At 40.2% G+C, this 19,209-nt stretch overlaps 1 protein-coding gene across 1 annotated transcript in view; it reads left to right on the forward strand.

Annotated features, from left to right (window-relative positions):
- Nucleotides 1-19,209, forward strand: part of gstcd (glutathione S-transferase, C-terminal domain containing) — a 48,714-nt gene that overhangs the window by 19,289 nt on the left and 10,216 nt on the right. The window contains exons 6-8 of the mRNA XM_071912976.2: nt 13,151-13,266; nt 13,616-13,660; nt 14,078-14,206. Of these exons, the coding sequence (XP_071769077.1) occupies nt 13,151-13,266; nt 13,616-13,660; nt 14,078-14,206 (290 nt within the window). The remainder of the gene's footprint in view (nt 1-13,150; nt 13,267-13,615; nt 13,661-14,077; nt 14,207-19,209) is intronic.

The raw sequence follows: 19,209 nt of genomic DNA on the forward strand, positions 1-19,209 counted from the left end.
CCAGAACCATGGAAATATTTTGATTATATTTTGTGAGAGTGGGAGAGAAGTTGTGAAGTTGTGAGAGAAGTAATTCTTCTTTTGTATGCAGGTGGCACAGTGAGACAGTATAATGATTCATCTAAATCTTGCTCTAATTATCCAAAGGGCACATGTAGTATTTGTGGCCCATCCACAGTCCCTTGATTCTTGTCCTGCTTCCCTAAATAAACGTATCTGCACATCGCTCAAGATATTTGCAAATATAATAAGGACTTCAATCAATATTCAGACAAAGTGGAGCCTTCCCATCACAATATAAAACTTGTATTGCAGATAACACTAAAGGGCTAATGATCTGAAATCTGTCCAGAAGAAAGAGTATTTCTTTTCTGCTAACCTTCATTCCAAACATTGGGCCTCTACTACTAACAATATATCCAAGCTTAATGACTACAGAGTTGCAGGAGAATCCCTTTATCTCTCTCAACAGAGGGGTCCTGGCTTTGGCAACCCAACCATAAGTTTTTTTCTGTAAGAGAACCAGGAGGAGCAGGGACAGCAGCTGGCTGGAGCCCAGCCAGCCTTTACTTATCCTCGAGTTAGCACAGCACGGCCGGAGCTAAAATCCCTACTGGATGGAAGTTTTTACAAAGGTGGCTGGCCAAAAGACGCTGACATGGTCCCTACAAAGATGCCAGCCTTGTGCCACTTACTCAGTGACTTTGACAGCTCCGGCAGAGAAGTACTGAGAGCAAGGGATGAAAGGGACGAGTGTACAATGAGCAGAAACAAAGTAGTTACTTTTGGAAAGATGGGAAGATTTGTGGTGGATATCTTTCCCGGGTTTTAGGGCGTAAATGAGCTGAATTTTTTAGGAATGAGAGTTATAGATGTTGTAGAGCAGGTGGATTAAAATATTTTGCAGACCTCATTTATTTTCAGTCCAATTTTTAATCCGTTTATGCTCCATTATCTATTGACAAAACCTAGCAGACTATATCAGTGATTCAATATTTTGCACTTTCTAATTGTAGGACTGCATTTGTGAGAAATTAAACACTGCTGTTGCTTATTCTTGAGTGACTCATAATTCCCAAAATATGGTCATCTAGTCAACATAGTCGTACACAGTTGTCACCAACTCACCATTTTTTTTCTTGCATTTGAGTCAAGTTTATGTTGTAGGAAGTTTCTTTTTTATGGGGTTATTGTTAAGGTAAGTACGTAAATAGAGGTGACTTGATTTATTCATCCCATGCCCACCTAGTCCCAGTGCTTTTTTTAATGCTTCTCCCACCCACACCCACAGGTTTGCTTGCCACCCCCGCCTGCTACTGCCACCCCATTAAATTTACTTCTTAAGTTATTGGTGGATGAATAGAATGTCTCACGGATGATGGTCTTAGCATGGTATGTCTCCCCTCCAAAATGTGCCCCCATACACTGAATGCCCTTTTCTAGGGTGCACTGGAGGCAGGAATGAGAGGATGTGTCCTGCCAGGTTTCTTAGAACAGGAAATTGAAATTGGTGACTCAGCCACAACAGCATACTGTGCGTTTTTGACATTTGACAAATGGACAAATATTCCCTGATTTCTGTGTCCAGGCCCCTTGGCTCTGCACTGGCAGTAGTAGCTCCATCATCCTCCCAGTTGGGAAACAGATGGCATGCGATTTTCTAGAGGGCTGGTGGTCCATCCTGGACCAGGGTGCTGGATGTGAATGGGATATACATCGGACTCAAATTTCATCTATAGTTTCTTTTGCAGCATCCATCACTCATTAACATGCACTCACATCAAGCACCCTCAACAGGCACACTGTGGCTGTCAGGAATGTTGGCAGTCAAAAGAGCATGTGTAGAGTTTGGCGATGGTAGTGCAGGTGAACACCAACTCCTCAAGGCGACGACCAAACATCGGCTATCAGGAAGAGAAATGCCTTCAGTCAGGCAGCTGAAGCAAACACGGTAAACCAAGGGAAGCACTTAAGGCACTAAGGCCATTTTTAGCCTCCTTGAAGCGCTTCAGAAATGCCACCATTGTTACCTCCGCCAAGGAGGTTATGTTTTCGGTGCCGTTTGTTTGTCTGTTTGTTTGTCTGTTAGCAGGATTATGGAAAAACTACTGGCCCGATTTTCATGAAACTTCGTGGAAGGGTGTAGCATGGACCAAGGAAGAACCCATTACATTTTGGAGCGGATCCGGATCCGACTCACGAACAAGCAATAATAGCACGAACCTTGACGGAGGTCTGCGCTCTCCGAGTGCCCTTCTAGTTTGCAAGGTGTTCAAGTCAATTCAGCCAAGCTGTTTGTTGTTACAGTAGAAGAGCTCCGATGTCATCTTACTACTGTAATACAGATTGGCACTTCATAGTTTGAATTCCATCTCAAGTCTACAGACTGAGCAAAGTCTTATGTTTTCCATGCGTACCAGAATGACTGAAACACACAACCATCTTCTTAACAAGTGTCACCATCTGGGCATCCTCAGGGCTGGGAATGCACTGGCCAGAGTCACATTTAAAATGTGCACACTGCAGTTCAGTTGCTCAAATTCTCACCGAGCAGCCAGAACATTTCTCCTCTGCCTGTGACAAACACAATTTCACTGACGGGACGGGTCGATTCCAAACTCCCCAAGTTTTAAATCAGCGGAGCGTTGGATGTTGTCCCCTGTTTTTGCCACATGTACTTCAAACAGTGCAGTGAACAGCAGTTTGAAGTCAGCGTTTACATAGCGAATGGTAGCCGACAAGAGAGACATTTTCCTTCTGCCATAGTTTACAACAGTCTGTGTTACTTCATTGATTACCTCTTGTTTAATGTCCTGGGCTGTCTGCTGTACATTTCGGGAGATTGTTGTCAGATGGGGCAGTACTTAATTCACTTTCCAAACTTTGCTCTTATGTTAACCATATGCAGGACAAGTCCAATGAACCTGCTCACAGAGACAAAGTCAAAAGGCTGAAGCTCTGCACAAATCAATTAATACAATGCATGTTGGTTTGCCAGTTACATAGCTTGGTGGCTTAGATATTCATGCAAGCATTGATTCCGCACTGGAATTGTTTACGTGAAAACGTTGTGCTTGTGGTGATGTGACGTCCTGTTTACGCATAGCAGGCCAAAAAGTAATTGGATATACTTGGAAGAGCAAAATTTATGTCCTAATTTGGTAGAATGGGCATTTTAAAATTAAGCGATGCAGACAAATTGCACATGCTTATATTTAATTATTTTTATTATTCCCACAGCATTCCAAAGTGACTGCCTGCTGTTTAAATAACAACAACAAAAAAACTGCTCCGCCGCCGTGTTGTGACCTGTGAGAGGGACCATGGGCGTCCCATAATTATGCGGACCTCTGGCCTAAAGCTACAGCTAGTAATGTTTTGACAGACATTCCAAAGCTGTTGAAGGATGCACAGGGAGACGTTTTTTCCTCTTTCCTCTTGTGTTTGTCTTCATTACCTTTTCATTTTTCTTGTCATCACAGTCGTATCCACACACACTGAAAAATTGCAGTGACTGTTCATGTGAAAGCAAACACTTTTTGCTGACAACTTGTCAACAGTTTCAGTTTTGTGAATATTTTTTGTCCTGGTATTCAGTCCAGTCAAATCTTACTCAGTTCTCCCTTCCAAAATCATACCTTACATTTAGGTTTTGCCTCAGTGCTTGCCTGTGCGGCCTCAAACGTTTTTACATGCCATATGGCCCGATTGCAGTTATGGTTTGTGGTGTTGCGGCTTCCAGCATTCCTTATTTTATTTGTTCCTACAAAACAGTCATTTTGGTTATCCTCAAGATTAGTGAAGTGGGAATTTCTGTGATGTTCGTTAAAACATTTAAACTGCCATAGGAGTGCTGTGAATTTGGATTTCTCTCCTGCTATTGATTACTGTCATCACACCCTCGAGATATGCCAAGTTCATTTCTTTGTCCCGTGGTCCATAGATTTCCCTAATGATGACCATATGTTCATAAGAGAGCTTCTCCGCACCCATGCTTACGCCTCCGAGTGCCAGCAAGCCATTTCAAATCTCAAATTATGGAGAAGAGATTGGAAATTGCCTGTCGTAGTCCATGCCAAGGTAAAAATAAAGCCCTGCCAGCCACATATTGTGGCCATTAAAGTAAACATGGATAAATGCCAGTGTCTTGTCATATGCAAAGTGATGTTGAAGGTGCCTTTAACTCATGTTCTGTCTCCCTAAACAAACATTGAAAAGATACCTCTTTTGGTTTTAAATATCATGGAATTTGTTGTCATATAGTAGAAGAAATGGATATTATTGTGCAACTGGTTACAAAAATGTTCCCATTTATAAAGTCTTTCCTATTGATCTAAGCCATAGTATGTGCCACATTTTCTAGCCTATAGCTTGGCTTCTATACACATTTGTCAAAATCTTGCTTATCCAGCTCAGCTTTGTTATTGACGTACTAGCCAGTTTGTTTATCAGGTGCTTGGGAGCACCTCTATAAGAGCCGGGCTCTATATGTTCACTGGTTGGTTTGGTGCGTAATTGGCAATTCACACTACTTAGGGAATTGCGCTATGTGCTCTTCAGGCCGCGTAATGGAAATACAGTGTTTGTTCATACACCAGGCAGCATGGTAGAGTTCACAGAAGCATGATCCAGCTCTAAGTTGGTGTGTGGTACATTCACATACCAGGAAGTAGCTTGGTGATTTTCCAGCTGTAGTGGGTAAGTCAACCCATGAATTAAATATTTTGTTCAGCAATTCTCTTTACAACAACACTGTGCTACCACAGCACTTTGGTGTGAACAGGAATTTTTGAAGTCAAACATAGTTTGACTCACTTCCACTTCAATCATGCATACCCCCCACCCCCACACCTCCACCCGAGCACCTACAAAGCAGTAGCACACTTTTTTTCATGAGGACACACTGTATTTTTCTGTTCCAATCTCACACATTGGTAAGTTCATTATTAGTTGAGCAGATCCCAGGCATTCAAACAACTTATGTGTGCAGCATGATCTGACCAAGAGGAACTGCAGACCTCTACATCACTGATGTGACAACATGATCAAACCAGAATTCTAAACAGCTGCACAGTCAGTCACATCACAGTGGAATGCCTGGTAGAACCTCCATCATGTCAAACTGGTTCAGGGGAATGGATGAAGACAAATGTCCAGCTGAGTTTTAATGGTAAATTACATGTATACTATTCTAGCACTATGTCTTTAAGCAGTCTAGTGTAGAATTGCCATCAATGTGCCATGTTTGCAAAAGTCTTTTTTTTTTATGAGCGTGAAAACTTACACTAGTATGAAATTGAATTCAAACGCTTACTTTTTAAAGAATCCCCCAATCTTACTTGCTTAAGATTTAATATGTACACGTCTCCATTCCCGCCAGTGATCCTTTTTGGAGTTTCTCCTTGATTTATTGACAAGTGCTTTTACTTGTTGGTCTTCATTTAAGTGCTTATGAGGTGTGGAGAAAATATGAGCTCATAAGTAATTAGGCGTAACAAAATCATTAAAGTTGCCTTCTCCTTGAAGAGGACCAAAACATCCCCAAGTCAAAAGATAAACCAGTGAATTTACACCATTAATCATGGATAGCCATTGATTATGTGTTATTATTTGACATGAACAGCAGTAGTCACAACTCAGAACTTCAAAAAACAGCTATGTATTGATATAATACTAAAACTCAAAGCAAAATAATAATTTGTAGAGTAGCAATCATTTCTCAAAACGAATATATACTAATATGAACCAAATTATTCAAGTCATAATTTTAAAAAAAAACTGAGCTAGAATCCTAAACCTGCCCTCCTTTGAAGCAGCATGTCTCCTGTAGAGACGGTAGCTGGCGGATCCTGCAGAGCCCAAACAGAGGCCCCCTGTGCCACAGCACTATGTTTACATTCTGATCTGTCTGATGGACCTGCCTGATAAAGCCCTGGGCAATTCTGCAGCATCAGAGGGGAAAAAAGGAAGAGATCAGGGCTCACTGCCAGAAGCAGCAGTAGTAAGGAACCTTTAGCAGTATAGGATCCATAGGCTAATGGATCCTCAGTCTCCCCTGACGAAGCAGCCGTAGCATGTTTTCCCCATGTTGGCCATTGGGAGATGTCAAGGCACAGTCAACCGGCTGCAAGAACAGAAAACTCTGCTCTCCCCTATGCCAAGAATCCTTCTAACCCGGTTCTGTCATCTCTGGCTTTGTGCCAGTAGTTATCCGGGGGAATGGTGTCCGTGCCCCTGTTCATAAACACCACCAACACCCGCATACTCTGCTTTCGGCTCACATCAGCCTCTGGGAGAAGGTTAAACAGAAAAGTCTTTCAGACGAAAACAACCGAGTCCCATCAGAGTCCAACCAAGAGAACATGTCAGCAGAATATAGTAAGGGGTCAAGGCAACATGAGCTGCAATAAAGAAGTATTTACGTTTTCAACCGCAAACAAGACCGGATTCTTGGGTAGCCATTATACATTATACACGACATACATACATACATATGTATATATGTACACCATCTCCACTGCACTCAAGCACATCATCACTGGTTGCTGAAGTGTTACCAGATAGGGTTTTTGCTACTGTAGATAACGTGTATAAGTGAATGTACAAGCAGTTCATATAGGAGAGTTTTGTTCTCAAGTAGTAAGTAAGTTTGTGTTTTGTTTTTGTCTGTGCCAGTGTGTTCTAATTGTTTCTCTAATCCAAATAGAGGTTTGTAAGTTGTAAAGTTGGGCCGCAGTTTCAAAACCAGTCTTTGAGTCTGGAATTCTGTGGTCTTGAATTTAACATGGTCTCAGACTTGCACCGCATTGATTTGGTCTTGTCTCAGTTTTGACCACGTCTGTGATTATTTGTGGATGTTTTTGGTTTTCATTTCATACTGTTGTTCATATTCATCTTGGTATAAACGAGAATCTTAAAGGAGTAGTTCACCCAAAAATGAAGGTTCTGTCATTATCTACTCAGCCTCATGCCAGTTAAAACACAGGTGAAGTTTCTTTGTCCACATAACACACAGGGAGGTTGCCAGCGCAAGTCCGTGGCAGCCTTCTCCAAATCAGCTGAAGTCTGTGGGGACCGGTTCTTCAGAGTTCCGAAAAGGACAAAAAATACCATAACATTTCTCCATACAGCTTGTGCAGCATAGTCTTCTGAAGCCAAACGATCGCACCGTGAGTGGAAAAGACCTATACTTACACTATAATTTAGCACAAATTGTCACTACAGCCGTTGTTTTGGAAAACATTTAGGTTTGCGCGCACCCGGACCTCGCGTGTTCACCTTCCCCGCTTCCGTGTTTACCCTCCTATGCATAGGTGTACGTCATAGTGCCCGACTACTGCCAAGCCCTCTGAAGTCTTATTTTCCCTCCCTCATCCTTGTACATAAGATGTGAATAGTGACAGAGGTAGTCAGTGTTTGAAGGCAGGTTTTTGTCCACCTGTCAACAACTGTCACTGTTGGTTCATTTAGGCCTGGCTAGATGACAGCTTCAGGCGGTTGCTGCTATACTTGTCATTGCTGCTTCTGTTTATAAATTGGCTGGGAGATAGTGGACCTAGTGGGGATGCATGAGAGAGTAAGAGAGTGAATAAATCAGATTGTCCTCTTTCCCTCTGAGCTCTCAGTGAATTACATGTTCTGTGATTGTTTTTGAATCTCTCCTGTGAGGTGGGGCTCAGATAAAGCTTTTCAAGTCGAAACCATCGTGTAGCCTTTTGTTTTCCTAAGCTTCATTCAGATGCAATGATTTCATTTAATGTCACGGAGGCTAATGGTACATGTCAAATCATAGCTTACGCAAGTAAGCTAATCCTTAAACTGACAAGTTTTGTCGTGGTGTGATGATTTTGCATGCTGCAGGGTGGCATATTGAGTAGGGAGGCCATCCTTCAATCAGAGGAGCTGGATCCAAGCCCCAGTGTCGGTAAACATCAATCCTGCTGAAGTGTCCAATACCGGGGCGGTGATTACCGTGACTCTTAGCTTACTTTGTACTTGAAGGGTAACAGTGGTCACAGAAAACTCTTGCTGTTAAGTATGTGTTTTTGTTCCTGCATCTAATATCATTTGCTAACAAAACTTCCAAACCCATGTATATTGACTAACTTCTGGGACCAAGTAGAGTAATGATTGATGACTGGCAAGATGTTATTATTTGGTCAATATGGTAAATTATTAGACACACAGCTTAGAAGGAATATTGATTCAATATGCTACCCTGGTGGTTGTTAGCTTTTCCTTTAGATATCCCTTCCAAAACATTTTCTGGCATTTTTTTTGTGATGATTAAAACAACAAGATCAAATTTGAACTCACTTAGGCTAAGGCATAGCAAGTTCTGCACCTTGCCATACCCAGTTTATGCCAATGCTGAGACCATCATGGTAGGGTGTTTTCTTATTCATAAACATGAATTAACAGGTCAGGCTAAATATACCAACCTACTAACTAGAGCAGGTGGTATTTTTGCACTGTGATGTGCTTTAATGAATTGCTTATGGGACATGCAAATGATCAAAAGGGGGCTGGGGGGGTGGGGGGGTGGGGGTGCTGCAAAAACACAAGTGATAAAACTGACCCTGTAATTCACATTTATGCTCAACAGAACACTCTGCGGTGGCTGGTTCAGCCCGTAACATCATGCTAACCCTGCTGTTAGTTTTATGAATAAAGCCCAGAATCCCTTCCTCCCCCCAGGGGTGCTGTTCTGCAGCTCAACCTGACCTCTGACCTCCTTGTAGAAGGAGGAAAAAATTATTCTCTGCGAGGATCAATAGTGTCACATTGCATTATTACTGCAACAACCGCTGTAGCCAATTCATTCTGAGTTTGCACTTATTAGACATATTGTTCCATCAGCTGTATGCCAGATCATTTCTTGCACCTTCTGGTGGATGAGGTGAATGAAGTTTGAAGGCTTTTCATTTATTATTGCATGAAATGCAAATAGTCTAAAGAGTGGCACTTACTCAGTGGCTACATCTGCATGGATGATATGACAATATGACACAACGACAAGGGGAAAATATAATATTTGGGTTGTATTGCTGTAGTGTATATGTGTGTTAGAAGTATGATTTTTAAAATAAAAGCTAGTGACATCACTACTAATACCTAAAACAGCTAAGATTTGTGGTTGAGTGTTAATGAACTCTCATGCTAAATTTCCCCAATATGAAGCATTGCTTTTTTGTTTATTGTTGGAAACTGTTGTCAGGAAGCATTTCAATCCTGTTGAGTTCAGGGATGTTTTACATTGACTTACTCATTTTCAAAGCATTTGCTGCTCTCCATCAAAGTACTAATTATTTTTTATATAATATTTTACATTACACTGGCGGCTGTTCTAGTCTTCTACCAGGCATCACTAAGAACAGAATCACAGAGATCCCTAGGTCAAGTGTGATTTATACCTCTTCATCATCTCATCAACTGACCTGATGAGGTATCATGCAGGGGCTAACTTTTTAAAAAGATGTTTCGTTTTATGTGCTTCAAAATGAGTTCATGGTGGCTTTTAGTCAAGCTCAAGATCTCCAAATTCTGCTGTCCATTTCTTTCATAAAGCAGCGACTTTGTCCCAAAACTAAAGCAAAATATAACGCTTTAATTTCTTAGATGGGGAAAAAGAGATCAAAGGAACATTTTCAAGAAGGTGCGTGAAATGAGCTTTGGCCTTTCACCAAGGAACATAGACTATTCTCAGATAAGTCTTAACATGTGGACTGATGATGACCTTTTAGTGCAGACGCCCATTACAGCACCCAAGAAAAGCAGCAATGTTTTCCATTAGCAAGATCACAACACCATTTAATGGAAGAGTCAGATTAAAACTGAAAACTGGGTGTAAATGAAGTTCTGAAATTTCAGCGTTGGACTTCAGTAAGCGGTGCTCCTGAACCAAATTAACAGCTACATATTCAGTGGCTCTGCAAACACTAAAATGATCTCTATTTAGATTGCCTGGGTGTGAAAGGGATTCAGCGTTGTGGTTGCGACTAACAGAGTTAATTATACAGCGCCAAGCCAGAAATATCCTAGTAAATGATACTGTTGCGGTATTTTTTAAGGTGGTAACAAACCCAACAGCATAATGAGACAATATAATGCCACATAAGCATGTCATAAGCATAAGCTGTAGATGCTGTTGTCACTAACTTCACCTATATAATAGCCTACTGTTGAGTTAAGTTGAATATCAGTTAGTTTGACCCTTCAACTCAGACAGCTCAGGTCAGTAACATATTTTCTTCTTATTTAGGTTAAAAATAGACTTCCCTTTATATTTTTGTCAATATTGTGATGTTTGATAAATTTGGTTCATACTGATTCAACATCTTAATTAACATGTTATAGTATTTAAGTAACATATAATGTAAGTAATGTTTTTCCAGTTTGATAAGATTCAAAGAGCCGCCCGATTCAAGCCAAATCTACTCTATACCCCCCAACATTACTGATAAACACTGTATTTATAAGCTGCCCAAAGCATGGCTCTGCAGTCCCTGTAGCCCAGTTTGTCAGGGCTCATTAAGATTAATGGAAAAACAAAGACTTAAAGAGAAAGACCCAGAGAGGTATTATAGTCAATTAATTATTAATTAAGGCTGGTGCTTTAACGCGAAGGGATTTTATACATACCTGGTCTTAGAACACCAATAATGGTTTATGATTGGCAAGCCATAATTACTAATGGAAGTACATATTTATGGTAGAATAACTAGTCTTCTTTGATTTCTTAATTACTGAGATATGACTTCATGTCAGGTTCTCATCCATAAGAAAGCTGAAGGCTAATTATATAGCAGGATGATCCACCTCTTTATCACAATTACATTTTTCCATATAGGTTAAGCATTGTTAATTAAGGGGAATCTCAACGCAAGTCATTATAAAGTTGGCTGTTGTTTATGTTGTAGTGCTGCAGTTTGAAGCGGTCTACATCATTCCATCTGTGTGCTCAATATTCTCCACTATGTGCTCTCACTCTTTCTTTTCTTTTCATATCTTGTGGCTTTTTGAACTCGAGTCTGTCTGACGCAGAGGAGAGCATACATTGGAATATTCATCTGAAAAATGCAGAGAGAATTTCAGGCAATTACAGTGACCCAGTGGCTGGACTATAAAGACCTGTCTCTGTCTCACCCTCCTCACTGGAACCACATTTAAAAAAGAATGAAAGCAAAGGGATAAAGTCCACTTCATGTCCACTGGACAATGGGCAGCTCTTGTGCTGCCACCCCCTCAATCCTACATAGTGAGTTTGATCTTGAGCCATGCGGTGACCTTTCAAGAAACACAGTCATGCTTTGGTAGAAATGCCAGAAGTCATTCACACACCACACACACAAACCACACACACACATACACACACGCACACACACACACACACACACACCCACACACACACACACCCACACACACACACACACACTCACACTCACACTGTAAAATTAGATTCTACACATTTTTATGCAAGGCACATATGCCTTTCCTATTTCATCCTCGTTTTTATTAGCACTTGTTCAGCTGACTTCAGACCTGGCAACCCCTTGTTTCTTCCCTTGTTTCTCTGCACCCACCTCATAGGAACGACTTTTAGGATGGTCCTGATGCATCTTTGTGACCTTACACAAGCACCCCAGACCTCTTTGTGTGGCTCCATGCACATGTTTCCTTTTGATGCATAAATAAAGCTTTTGCACATGTACACCCAAAACTAACCAAACCCTGCACTGAGCTTTCCCTAGATTAAGTTTAGGACAAAAGTTTCTGCCCATTTCCTTCAGCAGCAGCCAATAGAGTTGGAAAGACGCCTCGTGTGAACAAAGTATTCTACATCCTGTACAGCAAAAGTTTGGGTCCCAAGTGGCTATTCTGCTCTGTTATATTTATTTATTTTTCTTTTCATTTCTCCATATTGTGCCACGTCCCAGCTTTCCCTTTCTATTTCTGTGCACTGGCTATTGAATTTCATTCCGCTCTGTAATGCAATTTGCAATTAAAATCCAAATGTGTTCAGAGTGCATCAAAACGGCTCTATAGTGAGGCCTCTCAGGAGCCCTGGATACATAGCGATGCAAGCGTCAACGTGAATTACTCAACCAAATGAAGAGCAGAGTGTCGTCAATACCATCCCGCTGTTTCTCTGTATTTAATTTAATCTCTCACTTTCTTTATTGCGCTCTCTCTATGTCTGGGATCGGCTTAATAATGGCCAATATGAGAGACGGAACAATGGCACCAAGAAGTTTCCTATTTGTGCTGCCGTGATGGGAAGCCTCTCTTTCTTCCTTTCCTCCCCCATTGTCATATATCAATTTGTAGAAAGCAGTGTGATCAGGGCAGGGCAGAAATAATGTGTTTCCCTAATGTGTTTCAACCATGTGGATATGATGGTGTGACTTGGGGGTAAACGAAACACTCATCACTCTATATTTATGGACCGGAGACGGCTTCGGCACAGCACGTCAACGGCTCACTGCCGATGTGGCGCGCTGGAAGAATAGAGAGGAAGATGCAGGAGCCTGAAATGTGCTTTGAGTTAATGGGATACATAGTGAGTGCATACTGTTTTCAGTGCAGCGGAAAGTTAAGCCGCTGCCACAGACAAGAAAGTCACTTAATTTTGGCTTGGGAGCTTGTTTTGATGGTGTTGAAGGATTGTTTGCACTCCCTTGTTGGCAATTATTGGCTGGAAACATGCTGATGAGGGAGTGGAGGCCTTTTTCATCTGTGTGTGTAACAACCATTACCTGAAATGTTTTGATGTAAATCAAAATTTAAGCTATCGGGGAGAGATGAACATCTGCTCACTGAGTGCAAAGAAAAGTAACACATTAAATTCATTAAAAAAAAGAGTAGTGTAATCTTTATTCAGACCTCTGTTTTTTGCCAAGGTTCAGTCAATTGTAATTTGATTGAACATTGACTATACAGTTCAGTCTAGCCAAAGCCACACACAAAGGCTTACATGATCATAAAAAATGAACAAAATGTAATTTCTTATATGGTAGCTTTCTCCTCTGGTTTCATTCTACTGAATTGAGTTCCCAGATGAATTACTTCTCTCTTTGTGCACAGTAGCTTATAAAAGATGTTGCTTTTCAGTTTATCTTCAGATGCAATGAGAACTTGTGCTCTTCTGCAGGGAAAATGTCAGATGTCCGTGCAGTGAGGAAAAGGCAACAGCTGAATAACTTGGTTGCCATGGTTACAGAGCTAGTCAGGCCGGGGTACACTGTTGTGGATTTCTGCAGCGGAGGGGTATGTATATTCATCCATCAATCCATCCATATACATCCATACATTTATCACCCTGTCTGACCCTGGCAGGCCATCTACATTAGACCGTCTCTCCATTAGCAGAGAGCTGAAACAAGCCACTTTTCTCATCTTTTAATATGCCATCGTTATAGGTTACTGTGCACAGACAGAACAGTAATTACACCCATGAAAATGCAAGCTCAGAGCAGTAGCACTGCATGGATAATGGGTCAACACTTGGTTGGGAAGGATAGCATAACTAATCAGAACTGTGTTCATGTCCTCTTTAATGTTTTCTGTTTTCCTGTTATGTGTTTTGAGTTCTTTTTTCCCTTTCTGTGTCTCTCAGGGCCATGTAGGGATTGTTCTGGCTCATGCACTTCCGGATTGCCAGGTAATGTGTGTGTGTGTGTGTGTGTGTGTGTGTGTGTGTGTGTGTGTGTGTGTGGTGGTGGTGGTAGGGTAGGATGGGATGGATGATTTATCTCTACAATACTGCTGTCTTGTTTGAGTTAAAGTCAGCTGGTCATTTTATACATTTGGCAAACTTGATATGATTTGCTGAAGAACCAGTCATACAACAATATGATTTGAGTCAATGAGTTATTTTGTATGAGTTCTGTTTTTTTTGCTCTACAAAAAATGGCTTCCTGTAATCTCATTTTACTGTTTTAATTCATGTCTGTTGTCAATGTTAATGTCAATGTTTGTCTTGAGGCCTTTTATTTATTATTGTTTCATTTTCTGTGCAGCTCTTTTTGATTGTTTTGAAAATTGCTATACATATAATATTTATTATTGCCAATTCCAGGTCATTCTCATAGAAAACAAAGAAGAGTCCTTGGTCAGGGCCAAGAGTCGCAGTGCTGAGCTGGGTCTGGCCAACATCAGCTTCATTCAGGCCAATTTGGACTACTTCACTGGACCGTTTCACATCGGGGTGAGCACAGCCAGCAAGACTAAACAAAGCAATCAATCATTTCACTGTAGCTATTATGCACCAATTGCGTCTCCATTTGTTATTGGTTGATCTAAACTAAATTAAAACATAACTAGTAACTGCAATCTAAAAACTGACTAAAATGAAAAATGAATCAAAACTGAAAATGAAATCAAAGTAAAAACTAAGGCAAATCACAGTGTTATTATTACCACGCTTGTGACCTTATAACATTAGAATTAATATATCAGCCACAGTTTGATACTGTTTGAAATAGTTTATTTTTGTTTCTAGTATAAATGTTTGGCCTCAAGAGAAGATAGTAGTGCCTCCCACCACTTTTCCTCTGCATCACCTTTTCCTGATAATACACAGACATGAAGTCATTTACTCAATAATATGTAGTAGCCTACATCAAAATATACTATGATGTATGATTGCAGCCCCTTTCTGCTTATAGGTTTAACTGAATCCTTTAGCTACCTGTAGATACCACATACCCCACAATATTCAAACCATTACTCCCCTGATACATTGTTGGATGCTGGTCATCATCATCACTTAAAGCTACATTATGTAACTTTTTCTTGGTGAAATACTGCCTTATATTTAATCTAAGTAATGTGTCGGGGCTCACCCAGAGAAGATCCACCCATCAGTGTTGCCATCTAGTTTGCCATCAGACGGTCTAGTTTGTCCCATACCAGGCGCTGAGATCGGGCATGACCGGTGGCGGGAAGATTTCTCGGCACACAGGAACGTTTTACATATTAGGTAAACAAGAAATCACAACGCAGTCTGCAGACTATTTCAATTGTAGTAGATGTAGTGTAGCATCGCTGAAACAATTCTGCAGGGATTGGCTGCACCGCCTCCACCTTCAGCCGTCCAGGAAAAAAGAAGTAAATATTTTTAAAGCAAAATAATGATGCAATAAAACAAGAATAAATATCGGTGCTGCCTCAATGGAAAGACCTCAAGGAGTGGCAAGGAAACAGAAACCGATGCAGCGACAGAGATGGACAGGTAAAAATTGTATTTATTAGTCTTTTGTTCACACATTTTGATTTCTTTCAAGCATTATTTGCTGCCTGAATATTGGCAGTTGCCTAATAGTGCAATTACAATGTGGCTAGGTTTTTAGCCTAGCAGCTAACCAGTGCAGTTACCATAAGGATAAGTTACTAGCCACTGCAGCAGGAGCCACCGCATTATGTTGTTGATATCAGTCAGAGCTTGAGCTACTAAAGCTGCAGAAATCAGCTTGAGCAGCATCAACTGCTTTATTAAAGGATAAGGCCGGTGTTTTTTAATGCATTGCTTACCGTCAACAAATCCTATGAAAGTAACAAAATCAGCAATGATTTTGTTTTGCCAACAAGTCTCGTCCATGTAGCCGGTGCCCAATGCAGCCATGTCCCAGCAGCCATAGAACTCCATTGTATTAAAAAAACGATTAAAAACACGTCAAAGAGCCATGCCGTTGCTCTGGGCAGCATATTTCATCATCGCGATGCACCGGGCCAGCTGACTTTTTCCTCAAACAACTTAATAAGCCGGCTGTAAACACGTTTGCGATCTCAGGAAAGTAGTTCCGTAGCACCGAAAATAGTCCCCGGCGTAATGAAGAATTTGTTCCCATTTGAATTTGATTTGGTAATAACTACAACAGCCTGACTTTTCATGGTAACAGTTAGCGATTTTTAAAATTGAAACTATGTCTTTGTGAGCTGTATTTCAAGGTTTTTAGCTTACAATTGGAGCCAATGACTTCCGGGTTGACGGCTAAAAGTGTCTGGAGTGTCTGACTTTTATCGTTGCTTTGTTTTTTACATGTTGAAGTGCCTTTTGAAAGCAATTGAACTATTTCAGAGGGTTTTTTTATTACAAACACAGCAAACATAACAGAAAATGAATTACAGAAATATCAAGCATATAAAAATTAAACAACGAGATTCTGAGAATTACCTTGACTAGTCTTCCCTATCATAAGGTATCATGAGGGAGTAAGGTGCAGAGACCTGTATGTCTCCTGACAAGTCAACTGTGGATGTGCAGCCCGTCCGATGGCCTTATCTTTAATAATTCATATTTACATGGCTAACCTGAGTCAAGTTAGCGTTATGCTTGAAAGTGTTACCTTCACTGCCATCAGTTGGCATTTGACATATCTGGTAACTGTGGGATTTTTGTGGCACCTAGTAGAGTAGTGAGACAATCCCAAGCAACCTGAAAATCATGCTTATGCTTGGAAATATTATCAGTATATTTATTTAAAATAATTTTATAGGTATTTAAGATGGATTTTACTTAAAATTGATGACCAGCTTCCATCCCAAAAAAAATTAGTATTCAAACAAGCTGTTGTATTAGCATGAAAAATCACTACTCATGGAGTAGTGTAGATATGTTCATAACCTGTAGTAGTGTTTATGAGACATTTGATGTTTTGCGTTACCACACCCTTAATAATAGGGATGGGACAATACGCTTATGTCACGATAAAATTCGATAAGCGATAAGGGGGTTCATTATTCAATACAACCATGATATGATGTAATAAATAAGAGTTTAATGATAACAGCAATGGCTTGCTAGAATGTAAACAACAATTTAAAAATGTCATTACATAGTGTAAATAATATGATTTGAATGGAGAGTTTGTGAAATTCTCATTTGTGATTACTACAGCATAATGAGATTTGAATATATATTGAATTTGAATATATATTCCCATCCCTACTTAATATACAATAGGTATCAAAAGTCTACACACACATCATATGTTGTAGTATTTATTGCATTTAGGCCTGAAACAAGAAAGCCTGTTGAAAGACTTTTTACTTTTATTTGAATATAGTAAAAAATAGAGGTAAAAATAAAAACCTATTCATTTCTGACAATGTATTATAATGGAAAATTAAACACCTTGTTTAAACACTGAATGTTATACATCCTGGCTTTTTAAAAACATTCATTTCCATCTCAGCCACAGTCACAATTTTACCACAAGGTGTCTGAATGGTATTTTTAGTCTTTATATATTTATATATTTCAGACGAGCACTGCTGCACATCACAGAGAGAGGTATGTCATTTCCACATCATTTTCCAAGAACTGAAAATGCCAACATGCAATTATTTTTGTCAGCAGCTAAGATGGCTTTTCATTTACTGAAGTGTTGCTTTTACCGGCACCCTTTTACTGCTTTGCACTTCATTGAAGCCGACTAAGCGACTCTCCCCTCTGAGCATTAGAGAGCCAAAAGGTGGTTTTACCTACCAAACTGGAGGACAAAGGTACTGTCAAGTGTGTTCGAGAGTACCTCCTCCATGAGGAATATTAAAGAAAACACACTTGTCTTACTTTCCTCTCCTTTGCTGTACAAATCTAGTATCCAAGGGATGCTATGTGGTTTCCTTTCTAAAAGCAAAAATACTGCCAAGATCGTAGACTTATTGTGTTCTTATTAAAGGCTTAGGAGTAATCTTTGGAAAGGGACGTGTTTGTAATAAAAGCAAAAAATGGTTGCCAGCCATTTCAAATTTCATAGTCAACTTGGCCATGTCACCCTGTTACTTCTTAATTCATCACACATTTTTCATACTGCCGTCTCTGCCAAGACTGTAGTTGTGCCTGTTTGTTTTTGGTGAGCTTAAAGATCTGGGTCAGTAATTGTGGTTAATTCCCCTCAGCTACCTGCTGCAACAGAATAAACATTTTACTAGCTTTCATCCACAGGGACTGACTGTGTATTTAATGGGGTTAAAGCCCAGTGTTTAGCAGTACTCTCCAGCAGGAGGTTTAAACCCTCATCATTCCTATTTGAATTGAGTAAACACCCACCTTCATCTACGGAGCTCTTGACTTTCCTAACTGCATAATTACTACCAATTTAGACCAAATAGGTCCTTAACTGTGGTTGTATACGGGTTGTTTGAATCTAGCTGTGCGGCACAAAAACAAGTCCTTTGGTTTTTTTGGTTTTTTTGTTTTGTTTGTTTTATTTTTTAACCCGCTGCACACTGAATCTCTTTTTTGGCACAAGCAAATTTCCTCTTAGCCATAAAATCTTGATCATTAGTTTATGCGTTTCAGGTCAGTGTCTTCGCCCCCAAACATGTTAAAATGATTGATCAGTCTGCCTGGTGTCATAGCCCAGTTTCAGAAAAAAACAGCTGTGCCAGTAGCCTTACTTTTACCCTCTCTGGGACAAATAGGAATATATATGTACCTGCTGTAATTAGAAGTAGCTATTGTTCCAGCCTCGCCACTCCACAGAGACCCGTTCCACTTGGCGAGAAACAAACAGCACAGAATATTCTTTTCTGTAATATGTGGGGGAGTGTGTTTTGTAACCTTGTCAGGAAGTTTATACACACACACACACACACACAAACATTTTTTTTTTTTTTCCAATCTTTGTTACTTATCTTCAGCGACCACATGATCCGTGAATGTTAAGATATATTGGAAAAAAAACAAAAAAACAGCTACTTTCATTAGTCATATTTTACTCTGCATTGCTTTAGATTTGTACCACACCGTTTATGAAGACTCTGCTTTTGCTAAGCCTGTGCCTGCCCGACACAGATATTCTTACATGAAGGTGCCACCCATCACGCTGACTTTAATCCTGATATGTATTATACATGGTCCCATTTTTAGTCACGTTCGTTTAATCAGGCTAATTAAGTTGAGGTGTCCCTATTCTTAGTGTGTGCTCTCTCTTCCTGGTGTTACATGGGCCAGGTGTTAGACTGGTATCAGAGCTGGTCTGTGCATATGTATCTGTCGTCCTTTCTCCTGTCACATAACAGTGAGTCAGGGCCCCACAGGCATGAGAAGTTGTGGAGCTTGAAGTTTATTTGGATTTTTATTGGTTCGAATTCCATTATTGCCTCTGCTTAAGGGTCTGATTGTTTGCAATTGATTCTTATAATTGATTCTTTTTGGTTTGCGCGGGCCATTTTTAAGAAAAATGTACTTAACTCTTCAATCAA

This window comes from Centroberyx gerrardi, chromosome 3 (assembly GCF_048128805.1).
Source record: "Centroberyx gerrardi isolate f3 chromosome 3, fCenGer3.hap1.cur.20231027, whole genome shotgun sequence".
Classification (NCBI taxonomy): Eukaryota; Metazoa; Chordata; class Actinopteri; order Beryciformes; family Berycidae; genus Centroberyx; species Centroberyx gerrardi.